This window comes from Artemia franciscana, unplaced genomic scaffold (genome assembly GCF_032884065.1).
Source record: "Artemia franciscana unplaced genomic scaffold, ASM3288406v1 PGA_scaffold_1180, whole genome shotgun sequence".
Taxonomy (NCBI): Eukaryota; Metazoa; Arthropoda; class Branchiopoda; order Anostraca; family Artemiidae; genus Artemia; species Artemia franciscana.
This window is the reverse complement of record NW_027062618.1, coordinates 985,395-1,001,355: the sequence shown is the minus strand read 5'-3', so window position 1 is coordinate 1,001,355 and position 15,961 is coordinate 985,395. Positions and strand designations below refer to the sequence as shown.

Here is a 15,961-nt window from a genome sequence, read left to right as displayed (position 1 = left end):
AAAAGAACATGCTGATTCCATTGATGCCTGCCTTAAAAAGGGAAAGCTAAAGGAGGAAGATAATTTCTCTGCATTGGCCCATCATATCTTTGAAAACCCTTCCCACTCCATTAAGTTTGACCAAGCCCAACTTATTGCTATTGTCCCACAACTCTTAAAGCAGAAAATCAGAGAAGCTTTGGGAATTGCTAAAAATAAACCAGCCATCAATAAAGACAACGGTGAGTTTCACATTAGCAAAATTTGGGAACCCATCACCCATAAATTGAAAACTCATAAAAAACTCCACCCCTTTCCTAAAGGCCCAACCTCTCTAAGATCTACTAGGACAGCAGCGATCAATACCTCTACCGAAATTCGGGCCATGGCACAACAACAATTCCAGGTTCAGCTCATCATTAGTGTTGTTCAGTGTTTTTAGTTTTATTTATTTAGTGATTTTACTCTCTGGCAAGAAATTTGAATTTAATCTGATGATGACAGGCACAGGTCCTGTCGAAATTATCGTTAGAAAAATCAATCACCTGACATCCATAGCTTAGGTAAGCTTATTACCATCTATCATTATCTTGGGAAACGCGATCGGGAGTGGAGAGATTGGGATGAAACTTGGTAGGTAGAATAAGCAAATGTCCTAGATACGTGATTGATGTAACCGGACTGGATCCACTCTATTTGGGGGAGTTAGGAGGGTCCAGTGCTTTGGTGAGTTCGGTGCTTCTGGACGTGCTAGGACGATGAAAATTGGTAGGCGTATCACCTGCACAAATTGACTTGATAAAATCGTTTTCCCAGATTCGACCATCTGGGGGGGGGGCTGAAGAGAGAGAAAAAATTAGAAAAATGAGGTATTCTTAGCTTACGAGTGGGGGATAGGATCTTAATGAATTTTTATATTTAGAAGGACCTCGTGTCTCAGAGCTCTTATTTTAAATCCCGACCGGCATTAAGCGTTTGATTTTCCTTTTAAATTAATCTATTGATTCTTAGAATTTTGCTAGAGCTCATGCCATATGAGCTCTTGGCTCTTCCGACCTCGTCACAAGTGCCATATGTTTTTTACTTGTATTGTTTTGGTATCCCTTCAGGTCACTCCTGGGAGTTTCCATCTCCCCCCTCTATGTACAAGTGTCATAGAAATTTGAAACTAAAAAAAGTTCCTGTTTTGACTCTTATGCTCGCATACTGTTAGATAAATAATTTTTGTGCATATTATTATGTCAGATGAAGGAACTCTTAGGCTATCCTTAAGAGATTAACTTTGCTGCCTACTTACTTTTGATTGTCTACGTTGAAATATAAACCATAGGTGGTTTTAGAGGAGAAGGGTTAAGGGCACTCGCCCCAGGCGCAGAAATTTTTGGGGGTGCAAAATTGAAATAAATAATCTAATATTTATAATCATTTGTAGCTTTTTTTTTACTTTTTTTTATTAAGATAAAGCAGAGGTCATAGTTGGCAGCAGGTATGAAAACAGACAGAAATCCAAAGACTGCCGACAATTAAGCAGCACAACTTGTGTTTTGACAGATTTTCTTTGAGCAAAAGTATTTTTATGTGTAAAAATGGTATTTTCAGACAAATTTGCCAACAGATTTGAAAATTGCCAAGGAGTGTTGCTACTTTGCTACCCCACTTTTTGCACGAAGGGTTGGCAGTAAGTTAATTACTTACCGTAATATTAATATAATAATACTGAATACTACTGTAAGTAAGAGCAAATGTAAGAGGCCAGAACCAACACTGTTTTTCCCTGAAGCATAGCCCATGCCCATTGACTATCCAGATGTGAATTTCTTTTAACTTGAATTGTTTCGGAATCACTTCAGATCACCCCTGGGAGTTTCCAGCCCCCACTTCCACCCCATCCCCCTATGTAATGATGATAGAAGGTAATAAGCTTACCTAAGCTATGGATGTCAGGTGATTGATTTTTCTTCTAACGATAATTTTGACAGGACCTGTGCCTGTCATCATCAGGTTAATTCAAATTTCTTGCCGGAAAGTAAAATCACTAAATAAATAAAACTAAAAACACTGAACAACACTAATTATGAGCCGAACCTGGAGTTATTGTTGTGCCATGGCCCGAATTTTGGTAGTGGCGTTGATGGCTGCTGTCCTGGTGGATCTTAAAGAGGTTGGGCCTTTAGGAAAGGGGTGGAGTCTTTTGTGAGTTTTCAATTTATGGGTGATTGGTTCCCAAATTTCGCTAATATGAAACTCACCATTGTCTTTATTGATGGCTGGTTTATTTTTAGCAATATCCAAAGCTTCTCTGATTTTCTGCTTTAAGAGTTGTGGGACAATAGCAATAAGTTGGGCTTGGTCAAACTTAATGGAGTGGGAAGGGTTTTCAAAGATATGATGGGCCAATGCAGAGAAATTATCTTCCTCCTTTAGCTTTGTCTTTTTAAGGCAGGCATCAATGGAATCAGCATGTTCTTTTAATCGGTGATGTAGAGGTCTCATGGTACGACCTATATAGGTATCACCACAACTGCAAGGAATCTCATATACCCCTGGTGGATCTGAAGTAATCTTATCCTTGCCTTTGTTCAAGAAGGAGGAAATAGTCTTTCCAGACGGAAAAAACACCTTAAAGCCAAGTTTAGTGAGTTTGGAACTTAAAATGTCAGTAATGCCCTTGATATAAGGTAATGACAAAAAGGGTTTATCATCTTCAATCTTAGGAGCGAAATTCTTGGTAATTCCACTCATCTTTCTCCTGAAAATAACCTTGTCAATGACTTTTCGGGGGTATCCGTTACCTATCAGAACATCTCTTATATAATCAAGTTATAATCAATTATCGTTAGAAGAAAAATCAGTCACCTGACATCCATAGCTTAGGTAAGCTTATTACCTTCTATCATCATTATGTATGAAAGTCAGGTTGGCCTCAGAGAATATATTACCCCCCTATGTACAAATGTGATCGATCTTTAAAACTAAAATAAGCTCCTGTTTTGACTCTTCAATATTGATTGTCTATATTGAAAATAATGTAGATGTTTACTGCACTACTGCTGTAACGGCTATAATCGTAGGTGATAGTTGATACTGGAAAAGGTGGGGTTTTTTCCTTTGGGGTTTGTCTTACAGCTATCCTTAGTTCCAACAGCAAATTTTCCATTATATATGTGTAAATGTACCTATAATCTCTTTTGGTCAATAATTTTGCTTGTCTGTTTTAGGTTTGTTGAAGAGTATAAAAAAGATCCAAAACGAGATTACGGTGAAAGGGTTGTAAATGTTTTTGCTCGATTGAACATGGAAGGATATGAGGATCCCTATAGACCTGCGAGAGAGCAATTTGACAAGCAGGGATCCTTTGGAAATGGAGCTGCTATGCGCGTGGCTCCGGTTGCACTTTATTTTTGTCACAATTTGGAAAAATGTCTAGAAGTAGCCGAAGAGCAGGCAAGGTTGACACACTTCAATTGGATCGCGATTATGGGAGCTGTTTTGCAGGTTACTCTTTCGGTTATTCTTTTTTCCATTTTTTCTCCTTTCATCCATTTATTGCCTTAGGCCGTACATCGTGTTTGACGAAAGACGAAAACTAAAGACATCATAGATAGTCAGAATTCTGTGGGGGGATTGGAATCTATGACCTTCCAAAATGACTTATTCTGTTCCATTTTTATTTATCCATAGTCTCGGAGCTGTCCAACTCGGAATTGCATAATACATTTCTATTATAGATCCCTTTCTTAAAGCGTGCTAAACAAAAGTCATAGCTGACCTTTGTCAATAGATGCTGCAACTCGAAGAACAGAATTTAGCTATTCAAGGCGGAAAATTCTGCCTTTAATGATTATTCCAAATGATTATTCCAATTGTTAACAAATAATTTGTTAAGTTTAAAATTGCATATAAATAAATCATTAGCATAATAAAATTTGCATAATTTTAGAAAAAGTTGTAAAACACCCCAAAATAGGAATGATCTTGATGATAGTTAGTATCTTGATGAGTATCAACTTGTCTAAGGACCCTTATTCTGAAAAAGTCTCTGTACAAAAATATACGAAATTGTACATTATTTATAGAATATAAAAATTATTAATTGATAAATATTTGCCAATAAGGGTGGCTACGGATAAGTTTTCCCTTGTTTTCTTCCCCCATGGGTGATCATTAGAGCCAACGGGCGTAGAATATTGGAAGAGGGATCTATCTGTAATTTATCTTATTTTGCAATAAAGGAATTCAGTCTCAGTAAAGCGCATATTCCTATAACTTATACCACTAGTTTGTCCCCACGTTGTCAAAAAGGTTCTGTTGTACAATATTATGGGTGTACGATCGGTTTAAAACTATTGTTATCATATTTCACTTACGTCATTCCCTAATCCGAGGCCTAGCTACTGATTAGTGTGTTATTCGTTCCTAAAGGCGTATACGGTCAATTCAAAATGAGCGATGTGTATAGTGTTTTTATCTTTACACGGTTACACTAACGGTTGCACCCCGCATAGTCGTAAGTCGATATTTAGTGGTGATATTAGTGTACCTTCTGTGAGAGAGGGCATGCATGAAGCCAAAAAAAAGAAAGCCCAATGAAATTTTTAGGTCCAGTGTTCTGACTGTTCGTGAGAACATAGCTTAACTTCGTTTGAATGAATATGTTTCATGTTTAGGGAGTGACAGCTTATTATACCAATAAGCCTGTTATTAAGCCTTGCTTCGGTTTAACTGATAAACCACTTTTGGCATTTTGAACCAACTCCCAAGTCTGGTATTTCTGTTCAAGCTAGCTATTATTTGAAGCATTTTTATTGCTTCAAGATCCCTGACTAATGACTCTTATGGGGTTGCTTTTATCCTAAAGTCTTAACCTGATTATAGACAACATATATGCTCTCTGTAATGGATAGGCTAAAATTTAGTATAAAGATTGGGGTCTAATTTGATGGGGGGGGGGGGGCAGCAGTCCCACTCATAACCATAAAGCAGGCTAAAGCGGACAATAGAACAGTTTTCTTGGTTAGGGGAGATCATGTCAGTCATTTGATTTCTGGATGTGAACAAAAGATCATCCATTTTATTCCTTTTTATTTGCCTAAAGGCAAGCAACTATTTCATTTTAGGGGGTTGCATTTAGTCATACCTCGGTAATTGACTTACATATTTCAGGAAATTTTTTCCTGAGGGGGAAGTATGCAAACTCTTGTTCTAAGAATACCCTGTATTCCTGCTAATAAAGACTTAAAGGTGATGATTTTATTATTTTTGTTTATTGTTTTCCTGAACAAACGTTTGTTTAGGATCTGTCAGTATACGTTACAGCCAGGCATCCAATAGCCTTAGGCTACTTTGTATTAAATGTTGTTCTACTTGCGGTCTCTGAAGAAAACAAGCCAAGGGACGAAGTTTTATTTATAGGGGGTTCTGGACAAGGTGGTTCTTTGTAGTTCAATCTGACACTGTTTTTAGGAGTTTTAGATTCTTGTATTTCTTAGCATGGGACGTGATCGTCTCTTACTAGGTTGCCGCTATCGCAGCAACCCTGATATGCAAGGAAATCGCTTGAACAGTGGTTTAGTGCTTAGTAAATTGAACTTTGTATTTTTAGTCCTCGGCTGTATTTCACGCTTTGAACTGCAAGGAAGGTGCAAAATTAGAAGCGGTGGAATTCGTCAATAAATTGAGAGAATCAATTGAAAGGATTGTAGATAGAGAAGAAAAAACTGAATGGCAAGTACAATTTTCTCCTTGTTTCTTTGCTGTAAACGTTACTATTGTAGGCTGTATAATCTTACATTATTATAGGAGCGGTTTTAGAAGCCTCACTCTGAGTTGGCCCACTTAAAAAATACGGAGGGAGGCTATGTTATAAGATAGTTGTAAGACAAAACTGCACATAAACAGACACAACTCATCTAGGAACAAATTTTATGTCCTGTTTTCATACATGAGAGGATTTGCCGTTTATTTGGTGCTTTTATTACCATTACAATTAATTTAATTTCGTTTAAGAAGTCATCCCACTGACACCAGGGTTGCCATCCCTGGCAACCCTGGATGGGTTGATGTTAGTGATGTTTGGCAGAAGCTTAAATTGCACAAAAATTCAAAAACATGATTAACATTCTGACACTTGATTCAGAATAAAATGGGTGTTGGTATTCTACCCCTAAGAAAACAGTCTGTGCGTAAAAAAGTATGTATTGGAAGAAAAGGTCCTATGTATGTTTGATCCATTCCTACGGCTTTTCCCTCCAATCCCTCATATATGTCCTTTCTTATCCTTTCTATACCCTAGCTCTTTTATGTGATTCCATCGATTAAATTATCGGCCAGTTCAAAAGAGGATAGACCCTAATAATAATGCAAGTACCGTCACTTGAACCGTTGGATCATATCTGGATCATAGAGCCACCAGCGTCAAGAGTCAGCATATTATAGAGCCAGATCATAGACCCATATGGTCATATGGTTATAGCCATATGGTTATTTGATCATATGGATCATAGAGCCAGCAGCGTCAAGAGTAAGCATATTATAGAGCCAGATCATAGACCCATATGGTCATATGGTTATAGCCATATGGTTATTTGATCATATGGATCATAGAGCCAGCAGCGTCAAGAGTCAGCATATTATAGAGCCAGATCATAGACCCATATGGTTATAGCCATATGGTTATTTGATCATATGGATCATAGAGCCAGCAGCGTCAAGAGTCAGCATATTATAGAGCCAGATCATAGACCCATATGGTCATATGGTTATAGCCATATGGTTGTTTGATCATATGGATCATAGAGCCAGCAGCGTCAAGAGTCAGCATATTATAGAGCCAGATCATAGACCCATATGGTCATATGGTTATAGCCATATGGTTATTTGATCATATGGATCATAGAGCCTGCAGCGTCAAGAGTCAGCATATTATAGAGCCAGATCATAGACCCATATGGTCATATGGTTATAGCCATATGGTTATTTGATCATATGGATCATAGAGCCTGCAGCGTCAAGAGTCAGCATATTATAGAGCCAGATCATAGACCCATATGGTCATATGGTTATAGCCATATGGTTCTTTGATCATATGGATCATAGAGCCAGCAGTGTCTTAAGTACTATATCTATAACCTCACAACTGCCATCTTTGAAGAACTCATTTAACACACTATCAGCACCTGGGGAACTCCTTCTGGGGAGCACATTCTCAAAATATTTTACCCAACTCTCTAACTCTTTCCTTCTCACTAATTGTTGTCCCGTTTCTATCTTTAACTAGAGAAAGTCCAGATTTTACGTCTACGCAGGTTAGTTTTCGTAGTAGTTTTAGCTGCTCTCAGACTTACCATATTTTCACACGCCTTATGAGACATAAGGTTAAATCTAAAGATCCACCTTATTGCCTAACAGTCCATATTTCTTAAGCGTTTGACAGTGTTGTCCATTCTCATGCCCTATATTGCCTTGTTTTATCTGAGTAAATAAATCGTTCCTGTCAGTTTTGTGGGATTGGTGTTCTAGTGTTAATATTCAGGTAAAATATAATGGAGATTTTTCAAACCTCATTCTCGTTCGTAAAAGGGTCTGTCAAGTAGCTGTTTTGTTGTGCAGTATATTCAAATACCTATGATATCTCCATTCTCTATATTTTATGGTCAAGTCGGTTTATCATAAATCGTATATGCTGACGATGTTGTTCTGTTAAGCCGTAACAGCATATTTGAAAATTTTCCCATACTTCAGTCGGTCTAGGTTCCGTTGGTTTGTCAAGTAACCCTTCTAAATGTGAATTAATATGTTATAATAGCTGATATGAAGTTGCTGCCATAAATCTTGAAAATATTTCTTTTCTTTGAGCTACTTCAGTTAATTGGCTGCGAATTTCGTTCGGTTTGTCTCTTTCTTCTACTTTTTCAACCCTGATCAATAGGGCCGTTGAGAATCTAAGGATAGCATCCGCAAAAATTTCTGCCTATATATGAAGATTTAATCGAAAGGGTCTCTAGAGTTTGTACCACTTTTTAGTTATTTAATCATTTTTTTTTCTCTTTCTGGTACTACCCATTTGTTTTGCAACTGCATTGTAATACCCTACGAATGGCATATCTCAAATATTATAATTTTTTTGTTTACCACGTTTACCGCCGAAACAGTAAATTAGTGAATAAATTTAATCTTAAGTAAGTAGTCTTGCTAAAGCTTTATGTGTAAGAACTACGAATTTTATTTTCTCAATATGACTCTTTCACATTTTTTTTTTCCTTGCTGAATTGGCTAATTAGGCGAATCCTCTCCCCATCCCCTCTCTACGTAGGTACCATGCTTTTTTTTTTTCATTTTAGAATAATTTTCCAATCTAACTCTTTTAATTCCAGACCATGGAAAATGAAACAGAATAGCAAAAGAAAACAAAAATTAAACTTGCGATGCGCCTGTCTAAAATAGCCCTCTTTGCATCGATGCTCAGAATTACATTGAACGTAAAAGTGTTCAAATGAAAGTCTTTACCACGAGTCATGAGAGAATCTTGATGGAATGGTATAGTCTGGTATAAATATTGTGATTTTACTAGCATAGAAAGAAAAGTCAGTAATTCAATGATCTGTGTGTGGTTTTTGATGTGTGGTAAATAATTGGGACAAAAACTTTGGGAAGTAGTGAAAAAATTATGTCAAGTTCAGTGAAAGTGATAGTTGCTAGAGTTGGTTTGTCGCTAGTGATAAATCACTAGGGGTGGCAACTCTGAATGTAAGAAGATTTTTGGGGAACCGATTTCTTTTCGAACAGACAGATTTTGGGGAAATCACCTAAAATTCGGGGATAGTCAAAGCACTGATATTTTCAGACAAAATCTGCCAAAATTTTTTAGCTAGCTAGGGAAACTGCCAAGTAGCATTACTACTATGCTACCCCACCTTTTGCATGGCGAGCACGACCTGTGTTTTGACAGCTTTACTTTGAGCAAAAATTATTTTTATTTGTAAAAATGGTATTTTCAGACAAAATCAGCCAATAAATTTGAAAACTGTCAAGTAGCATTGCTACTTTTTTACCCCACTGCACGGCGCCTAGAAACTCTGTTATGATAATGTGATAAATAGGGAAAATGTGAATTAATAAAACCATTGCAGGTCGGGTTAAGATAAATTGGTCCTAAGTGATTTCACCCGCCAAATCTCGGAGTATTCCTCCGTTTTATTTGGTTTCTCACCGTTGCACTATTTTTTTATTGTTAATATATTTAATATATCATGAAAAGAGAAATCACCAATGCTACAACACAAACACAAAAAAAAAAAAAAAAAAAAAAAAAAAAAAAAAAAAAAAAAAAAAAAAAAAAAAAAAAAAAAAAAAGAGACAGAAGGAGAAAAGTAAGACTGTTTTCCTAAATTAGTGATTAATATAGACCAGCACTTGAATGAGGCCTTAACCCTACTCATCCATACAATCACATAGGTCAAACAGCATAGCCACACACAATCAACCATAAAGAATAATCCATGGACAGGCAGTCATGTCGTCAATAAGTATAAGTCGTCATTTACCGAACAATAGAAAAAATAATATAGACAAATAATTCAGAGGCAACACCCAACATAAGGGCTCATCAGGAGAATACACTGGCCTATATAGGGTTTCGCCACTCTAAATTCTCTACCCAGCACAGTGTTGTGGCTACCACAGAATACCCATGGCATCCCCGCGTCAGGTATCACCCCCAAAATACATGCCTATGAAAAAAAAAACAGCAAATGTAAAACAACCAAGTAAAACCAAAACAAGCTTATCCTGTTAATATATCCCTCCCTTTAGCAACAATAGGTAAACTAAATATTATAAATTTTACCAAATCACAAATATTAACACATTGCAAAAAACCTGAATGAACTAAACAATTATAGAATTCATCTTTACCATGTGGCTAATTTTTTAAAAAAATCCGCTCAATTAGAAACACAATTCAAAATAAATGGCGCTGTGACAACATTTCTCGAACCTCCGAAATTAGTTAAAAATTTCTTTAAGTATTTCTAGATAATTATTTTGATATTTATTTAAAAGTTCGTTATAATGAAAACTAAATTTTTTAAATTGCCAAGTTAATTTATTTGCAGAAAAACCTCTTGATATCAATTTTTGGCTTAAGATTTTACATCTATTTTTAAAATCAATATAATTACTACAAATCCTTGCATAACGAAGTAACTGTGAGAAAAACGCTGAATATGTGATATTTGAGTGTATATTACTTTCAGGGAATGGGAAACTAATCACTTCAAAATCAAAATCATCCGTTTTATTATACATTTTAAAACTTAATTTATTATTATCACAAATATTAATATTTAAATCTAAGAAATGATCTTCATGACCAGCGCCATGACTAGGCTCAAGAATAAGCTCTGATGGATATATATTTTTAGAAATATCAATGAAATCCTTACAATTTAAGACCAAAATATCATCTAAATATCTTTTATTATTTGACAAAGCATGTTTTAAATTAATAGGATTATTCTTATCCATCATATATTTATATTCTAGTTGACTTAAAAACAAGTCAGCTATAAATGGGCTGGCATTCCCCCCCATGGGAATTCCCATTATTTGCTTGTACAAATCACCCCCAAATCTTATATAAGTATTGTATAAAACAAATTCCAATAACTCAAAAATCATATCCAAGCTGTAACATCTCAAGTTAACTGTAGTATTAAAGCAGTTTGTCCATATGGCTTTTTTATTATAACTGTCTATTTTTAAGAACCTTTTACTAGATAAGAGGAAAGATTTCTTTATAACAGTTTTTAAATTATCAAACACTAAATTAAGTGATAAATTAGTATACATTGTCGCAAAATCGAAAGACTCAATTCTTTTAGCTGAAACCATTGTTAAAGAATCTATCACCTGCAGTGAATTATTAACACTCCAATATGGATTAAAATTCGAAAATTTTTTAATACCAGAACAATAGGTTTTAAGTTTATTTACAATTTCCTTTAAAATTAAAGAGAGATTTTTTGTACTTAATGTTTAAATTAGTTTGATTTAAGGTTTATAGTTGATTTAAGGTTTATAGACAAGTGGATGCTGACAAGGCAAAATGAATAATAAGCCAAATAACAGCCATTTTTCTAAGTTATGAAACTAAAGTTAAAATTGAATTATTTTCTATTCTTGTTTTACATTTTTATATTGCAGATGTTGGGGTATCTATAGGCAACCCTTCGATTTTATCCATAATTTCTTCCTTTTTTTTAGCCTGATCAAGACCACAGAAAGCTACCAAGATAAACTGAACAAAGTTCTTGTTTTTCTTAAGAAGTCTGATCCGACGCCTGAACATGTTGCTGATGAACTTGGCAATGGTTTCTCAGCCTTAGAATCTGTCCATACGGCTATTTATTCTTTTTTGAAAGCAGTCAAAGAAACAGGAGATGCAAAAGTAAGACTTTTTCCTTCGTTAAAATTAAAAAGGCCTTTTTAATTGTTTATTTTATCTATAGAGGGGCGATCGCAGTCATTTAAATCACTTTTTATCAATTTTTAGCCTGTCGCTTTTTGTCGCTTTCTTTGAAATCGTAACTAAAGTCACCTTTTTTGCCGTTTCGAAATTCGATTTAGTTAGTGTTTATTTCAGTGAGGTAGAAAGGTAATGTATAAACATATTAGACAACGCTGTTACCTGTTGGAAATTAGTAATGGTGAGGTATGCCAATCGTATAATAATAGTAATATGGCACAGTAGTATGAATAAAAACAAATATTTTGAAATTCCAAAGCAGCATCTTTAAATGTTTACAAATTAATTTTGCATAAGTTGTGCATTTGTGTTTCATTGAAAGCTTTTAATCGTGCCCTTGCACCTTATCAGTTTCGCCGGTGCATGCGGGGGTGGGTTGATCTCCCTCCTTCCTGTTAGACCCTGTACCTTTCAAATCAATCAAAACAAATGCGTATAGTCAAATCTCAACTTATAGATTCTCAGTCACGCAGTATCAGTTTTTTGCTGAAATGTCCTCACTTTGCTAAATCATAAGCCTTATTTCTGTTTCCTCTATTTGATTTAGTGTATTCAAAAACTGAAATCGATGTAAAAACCATCGCCAAACTAGTCTCTTACAAAATTATATAGGTCCAAACTAGCCTCTGTTCTGAATGCCTCTGAATAGTCACTTTTTCTGAATGGAAAAGGCACTAAAGTCACTGTCCTTGTGCATCTCGTTGTGGCTGACCACAATGTTTTTATATTCTTTTGTTAGATTGTTACTACTTTCAGTTATGTTTAAGCGCTGTTTTTAACAATAGCTAACGGTGTTGATAGCTCTAAAATCGGACAGTAAGATTTTAAGGTGGTAATGGTGGTTAACCACGGGACTTAATTTTGGACTTTCTGATACTAAGCGGTTCTGCCGATCAATATCAATATGCTTTCGTCGATAGAGAGCCTTAAAAAAAATACTATGATAGTCCTCCTGAGAAATATTTGATCTCCCATCCAAGTAAAGGTTGGATTGTGTCTACATAATTTTATTATTTTACTTTACTAGGCCATGTCTAGAAGCATTTTCAGCTTACCCCCTCTTTTAGTTAATTCAAACAAAATCTCATTTGACGAGAATTCACTTATATTCCAAGATTCTACTAGTTAATTTCTGTTCTGATAAGCGGCATTACTAGGAAAAGGACGACAACTGCAACTAGGGATTGATTATGTTTAAGCCCCCCGCCCTCTTCCGTCTAATTTACGAAACTTTTTTTTCTTAGAGTTGAAAATGTCCTATTTTTTCATGAAACTTTCAGCAAGAGTTTTCCTGCATCGTAAGTTAGAACCCAGGAGTCTATTTTCAAGCTCCTACATGCACTCCTTCTCTACATTTAAGGATGGAATGGGAAAACATTCTGATTTGAAAATGAATTTCGTTTATAAGCTAGTGTTGCCTAGCCAATATTGGCCACCCTCCCTATCCTTGGTTTTTGCTAAAAATTTACGAATTTGCAGTCTAAAAAGAAAATTTCTAGCCGACTATGAAAATATCGAAAGCGGACATAGTGTACATTGATACTAAACTAAACAAACTGGTAGGTAGGAAGACTCCCCTTCTGCCAGGGTTCTAATGTTTTTTACGGTTATCTAAGATCTTCCTATTGTTTTTTCTTCGTAATATTTGCCTGTCCTTGGTTTCGACAAAGTCTGTGTAAGAGAAGCAGACTCTAAGCCAATCTTTTTTTTTTAATTTATATCCTTTTTTATGAAGTTATGACAGGTAATAAGATACCTGAATTCGCTGGTCATAAGGAAAGATTTAAGGGAAATACGGGCTTCTTGGAAGGGTGTAAAGAGTCAGGCTTTGAGTAGATTGGGTTGGAGGCGAAGCACTCGTAGCTGTTTTCGTGTCAGGTGGTTTGTTGCTGCAGTGAGTTGTTAGCAGTAGTAGTAGTAGTAATAGAATTTGCGACCCTCCTTTTAGAAAGTGCTACCGTACGGTTTTACTTACTCTGCGGATCAAAGGCTCAATTTATAACTTTTCGATACTTTTAAATCGATTGACTATCTCAGAAGTTTCAATCGATAGCAACTTAGTCTTTTTTGGGGCATAATTGTTGTTTGATGCTTCAAAATGACAGAAACGGCAATTGCTCGTGGTACAATCTTTTAGTCACTTAAAAAGGGCACTAGAACTTATAATTTTCGTTCGAATAAGCACTCTCTTGATACTGTAGGACCATTGGGTTTTTACAATCACACTAAAAAGCTTGAAATCTCTTAATCTAGCTGAACCTGTGATTCTTCATTAAGATCGCTTGACATTTTGGGGGTATTTCTCCGTTCTTAGAAACTTTCGTAAATTCTCTCAGCCTCTTAGTTTTTGATGGGAATCATTAAGCTTGAGAAGTTTTATTTATTTAGAATTACCATAAAAAGCCAATTTTTCTAGAGTTTCGGTTACTGTTGGTCTCAGTCATTGCCGACTTACAGTTCTTTGAACTGTTTCACCACAATAACGCCATCGACAACTTATAGTTTAGTAGGTTATAGTTTTTGTGATGGTGGGAGATGGTGTGGACTTGGATTTGAATTTCGAGGATGAAGTGGTAAGTAAAAATAACACAAAATTATTCAATTGGATTTCTTGTTTTTTTAAGAAGAGACTCTTTATTTGGTATTTATTTTCGTTTTAACCCCTATGTAACGAGCCATGGAGCCTTGTAGGGGTAGAAAGTTATTGTTGTCCATTTATTTTGATGTTAATAAACTGAACTGAACTGAAACTGAGGTCATGGGGTCTTCTCTCTAGAAAAGGTATTGGTGGTTATCTCTCCACCGGAGGCCAAGAATGTGTTTGAGACAGTTACTCTCCAACTTACGGGGGCACTTTGCGCTCATTGCACCCGCACATCAGAACAAAGAGAGCGTTGCTATTGAAAAGCCAGAGCTTGTATTTCAACCATCCCTCTAAATTATCCCTCTAAACTATCCCTCTTGGTTTATCAAATGTGTCTGTTGTGCATGCAATACGTGTGGCAGCTCCGTATCACTCCCGGCAGATGAGATTCCCTACGCATTTGAACTCTTCAACATCCTATGATTACTGTCCTGACCTCAAATGGAACAGTTTTTGAGGTTTAATGCTTCAGTAAAGTACCTCTTTTCCCCCTCTGTTCATGTCTTGTTCATTGGCTGATTGATATCTATTTTGACTTTATAATTTATCAAAACTTACCTTACATAGGTCAAATCTGTTTGGATCCTGTAGTTTTCCAATTTTCAAACTATTATCGGTTTTTTGAAAAGTAACAAATAGATTTTTAAGAAATGAATGTTATTTTTTAGAAATCTTTTTCTTTGGATGAATGACATGAATTTTCTGGGGAAAGATAGATGCCGTCCGTTATTCGTTTTATTATGAGACACACTTGAGGCTTCTCTGTCTTCGATTTCCCTGAGTTTTAGATTTTTATTTTTCTAGGTTTTTTTAGTTTTCCGCGTTTAGTTTTTCTCAGTTTTGTTTAGTTTATATTTATTTTTCATTAGTTGTCTGTTTTTAGTTTGTTTTTGACTCCCTTATGGAGAAATATCATTATTTTGAAAGGGATTAATCAACTGTTATTCTGTTTTATAGGAAAAAATTTTCTGTCAGAGCCTATTTAACGCTATTTGGATAGGTGGCGATACAGACACAATTGGAGCAATGACAGGTGCTATAAGTGGTGCTTACGTTGGATTTGAAAACATCAATTCTATATTGGCAGCGCATCTTGAGGATAAGGACACTGTTGTCAAGCTTGCAGATGGCATTGCTGAAGCAGTTTCAGAATAAATCTATAATTTTAATTGTACCTTTTTTTTTATTAGGACCTTAACTTTGGCTGTGAAATTTGTTTTAGAATTTTTTACTCTGTGATTCTATGAAGTTTCAGCTATTTAGATATGAGATTTTTCAACAATTTGAAATTCTTAACTATTTGAATTTCTTAGCTTTCTTAGACTTCTTAGCTATTTGAAGTTCGATTTTGTCATGACAAGTGAATATATAATTTCATAGGAATGCTTTCTTTGTATGGATTAGTAAAAGCTAAGACTGGTTTGTGATTATCTCCTCATATCGGATTGAATCGAAACCTCATAGCGAACTAACAACCATGTTAGAAAAAAAGATTATTAGTATTTGCTTTAAGGTATCAGCTGGTTAAAACCTGATTTTAACTTGGAACAATGGTAGTATTATTTCCTTGAAAGGTGTAGTTTTATGGGACGATAGGTGTTGTGAAGTTTAACTAATTAGTTTTGCTCATTTACTTTCACGGTTCAACCTGGCAATACTGACGAAAATCTATGTGCAATATAGATTAGTCCACTAAACTATATCCAACTAAACTAAACTATACTATATCAACTAAACTATATCCAATATTTTTTCTGCAGTAATGACGAAAAAATGAAGTTTAGTCCACTAAACTTCAACAAGTATTGCATGTA

At 35.4% G+C, this 15,961-nt stretch overlaps 1 protein-coding gene across 1 annotated transcript in view; it reads left to right on the top strand.

Annotated features, from left to right (window-relative positions):
- The window catches only part of LOC136041238 (ADP-ribosylhydrolase ARH3-like), a 63,453-nt gene extending 48,137 nt beyond the window's left edge, over positions 1-15,316 (top strand). The window contains exons 3-6 of the mRNA XM_065725833.1: positions 3,198-3,474; positions 5,582-5,703; positions 11,242-11,425; positions 15,105-15,316. Of these exons, the coding sequence (XP_065581905.1) occupies positions 3,198-3,474; positions 5,582-5,703; positions 11,242-11,425; positions 15,105-15,302 (781 nt within the window). The 3' untranslated portion in view covers positions 15,303-15,316. The remainder of the gene's footprint in view (positions 1-3,197; positions 3,475-5,581; positions 5,704-11,241; positions 11,426-15,104) is intronic.
- Positions 15,317-15,961: the final 645 nt, after the last annotated feature.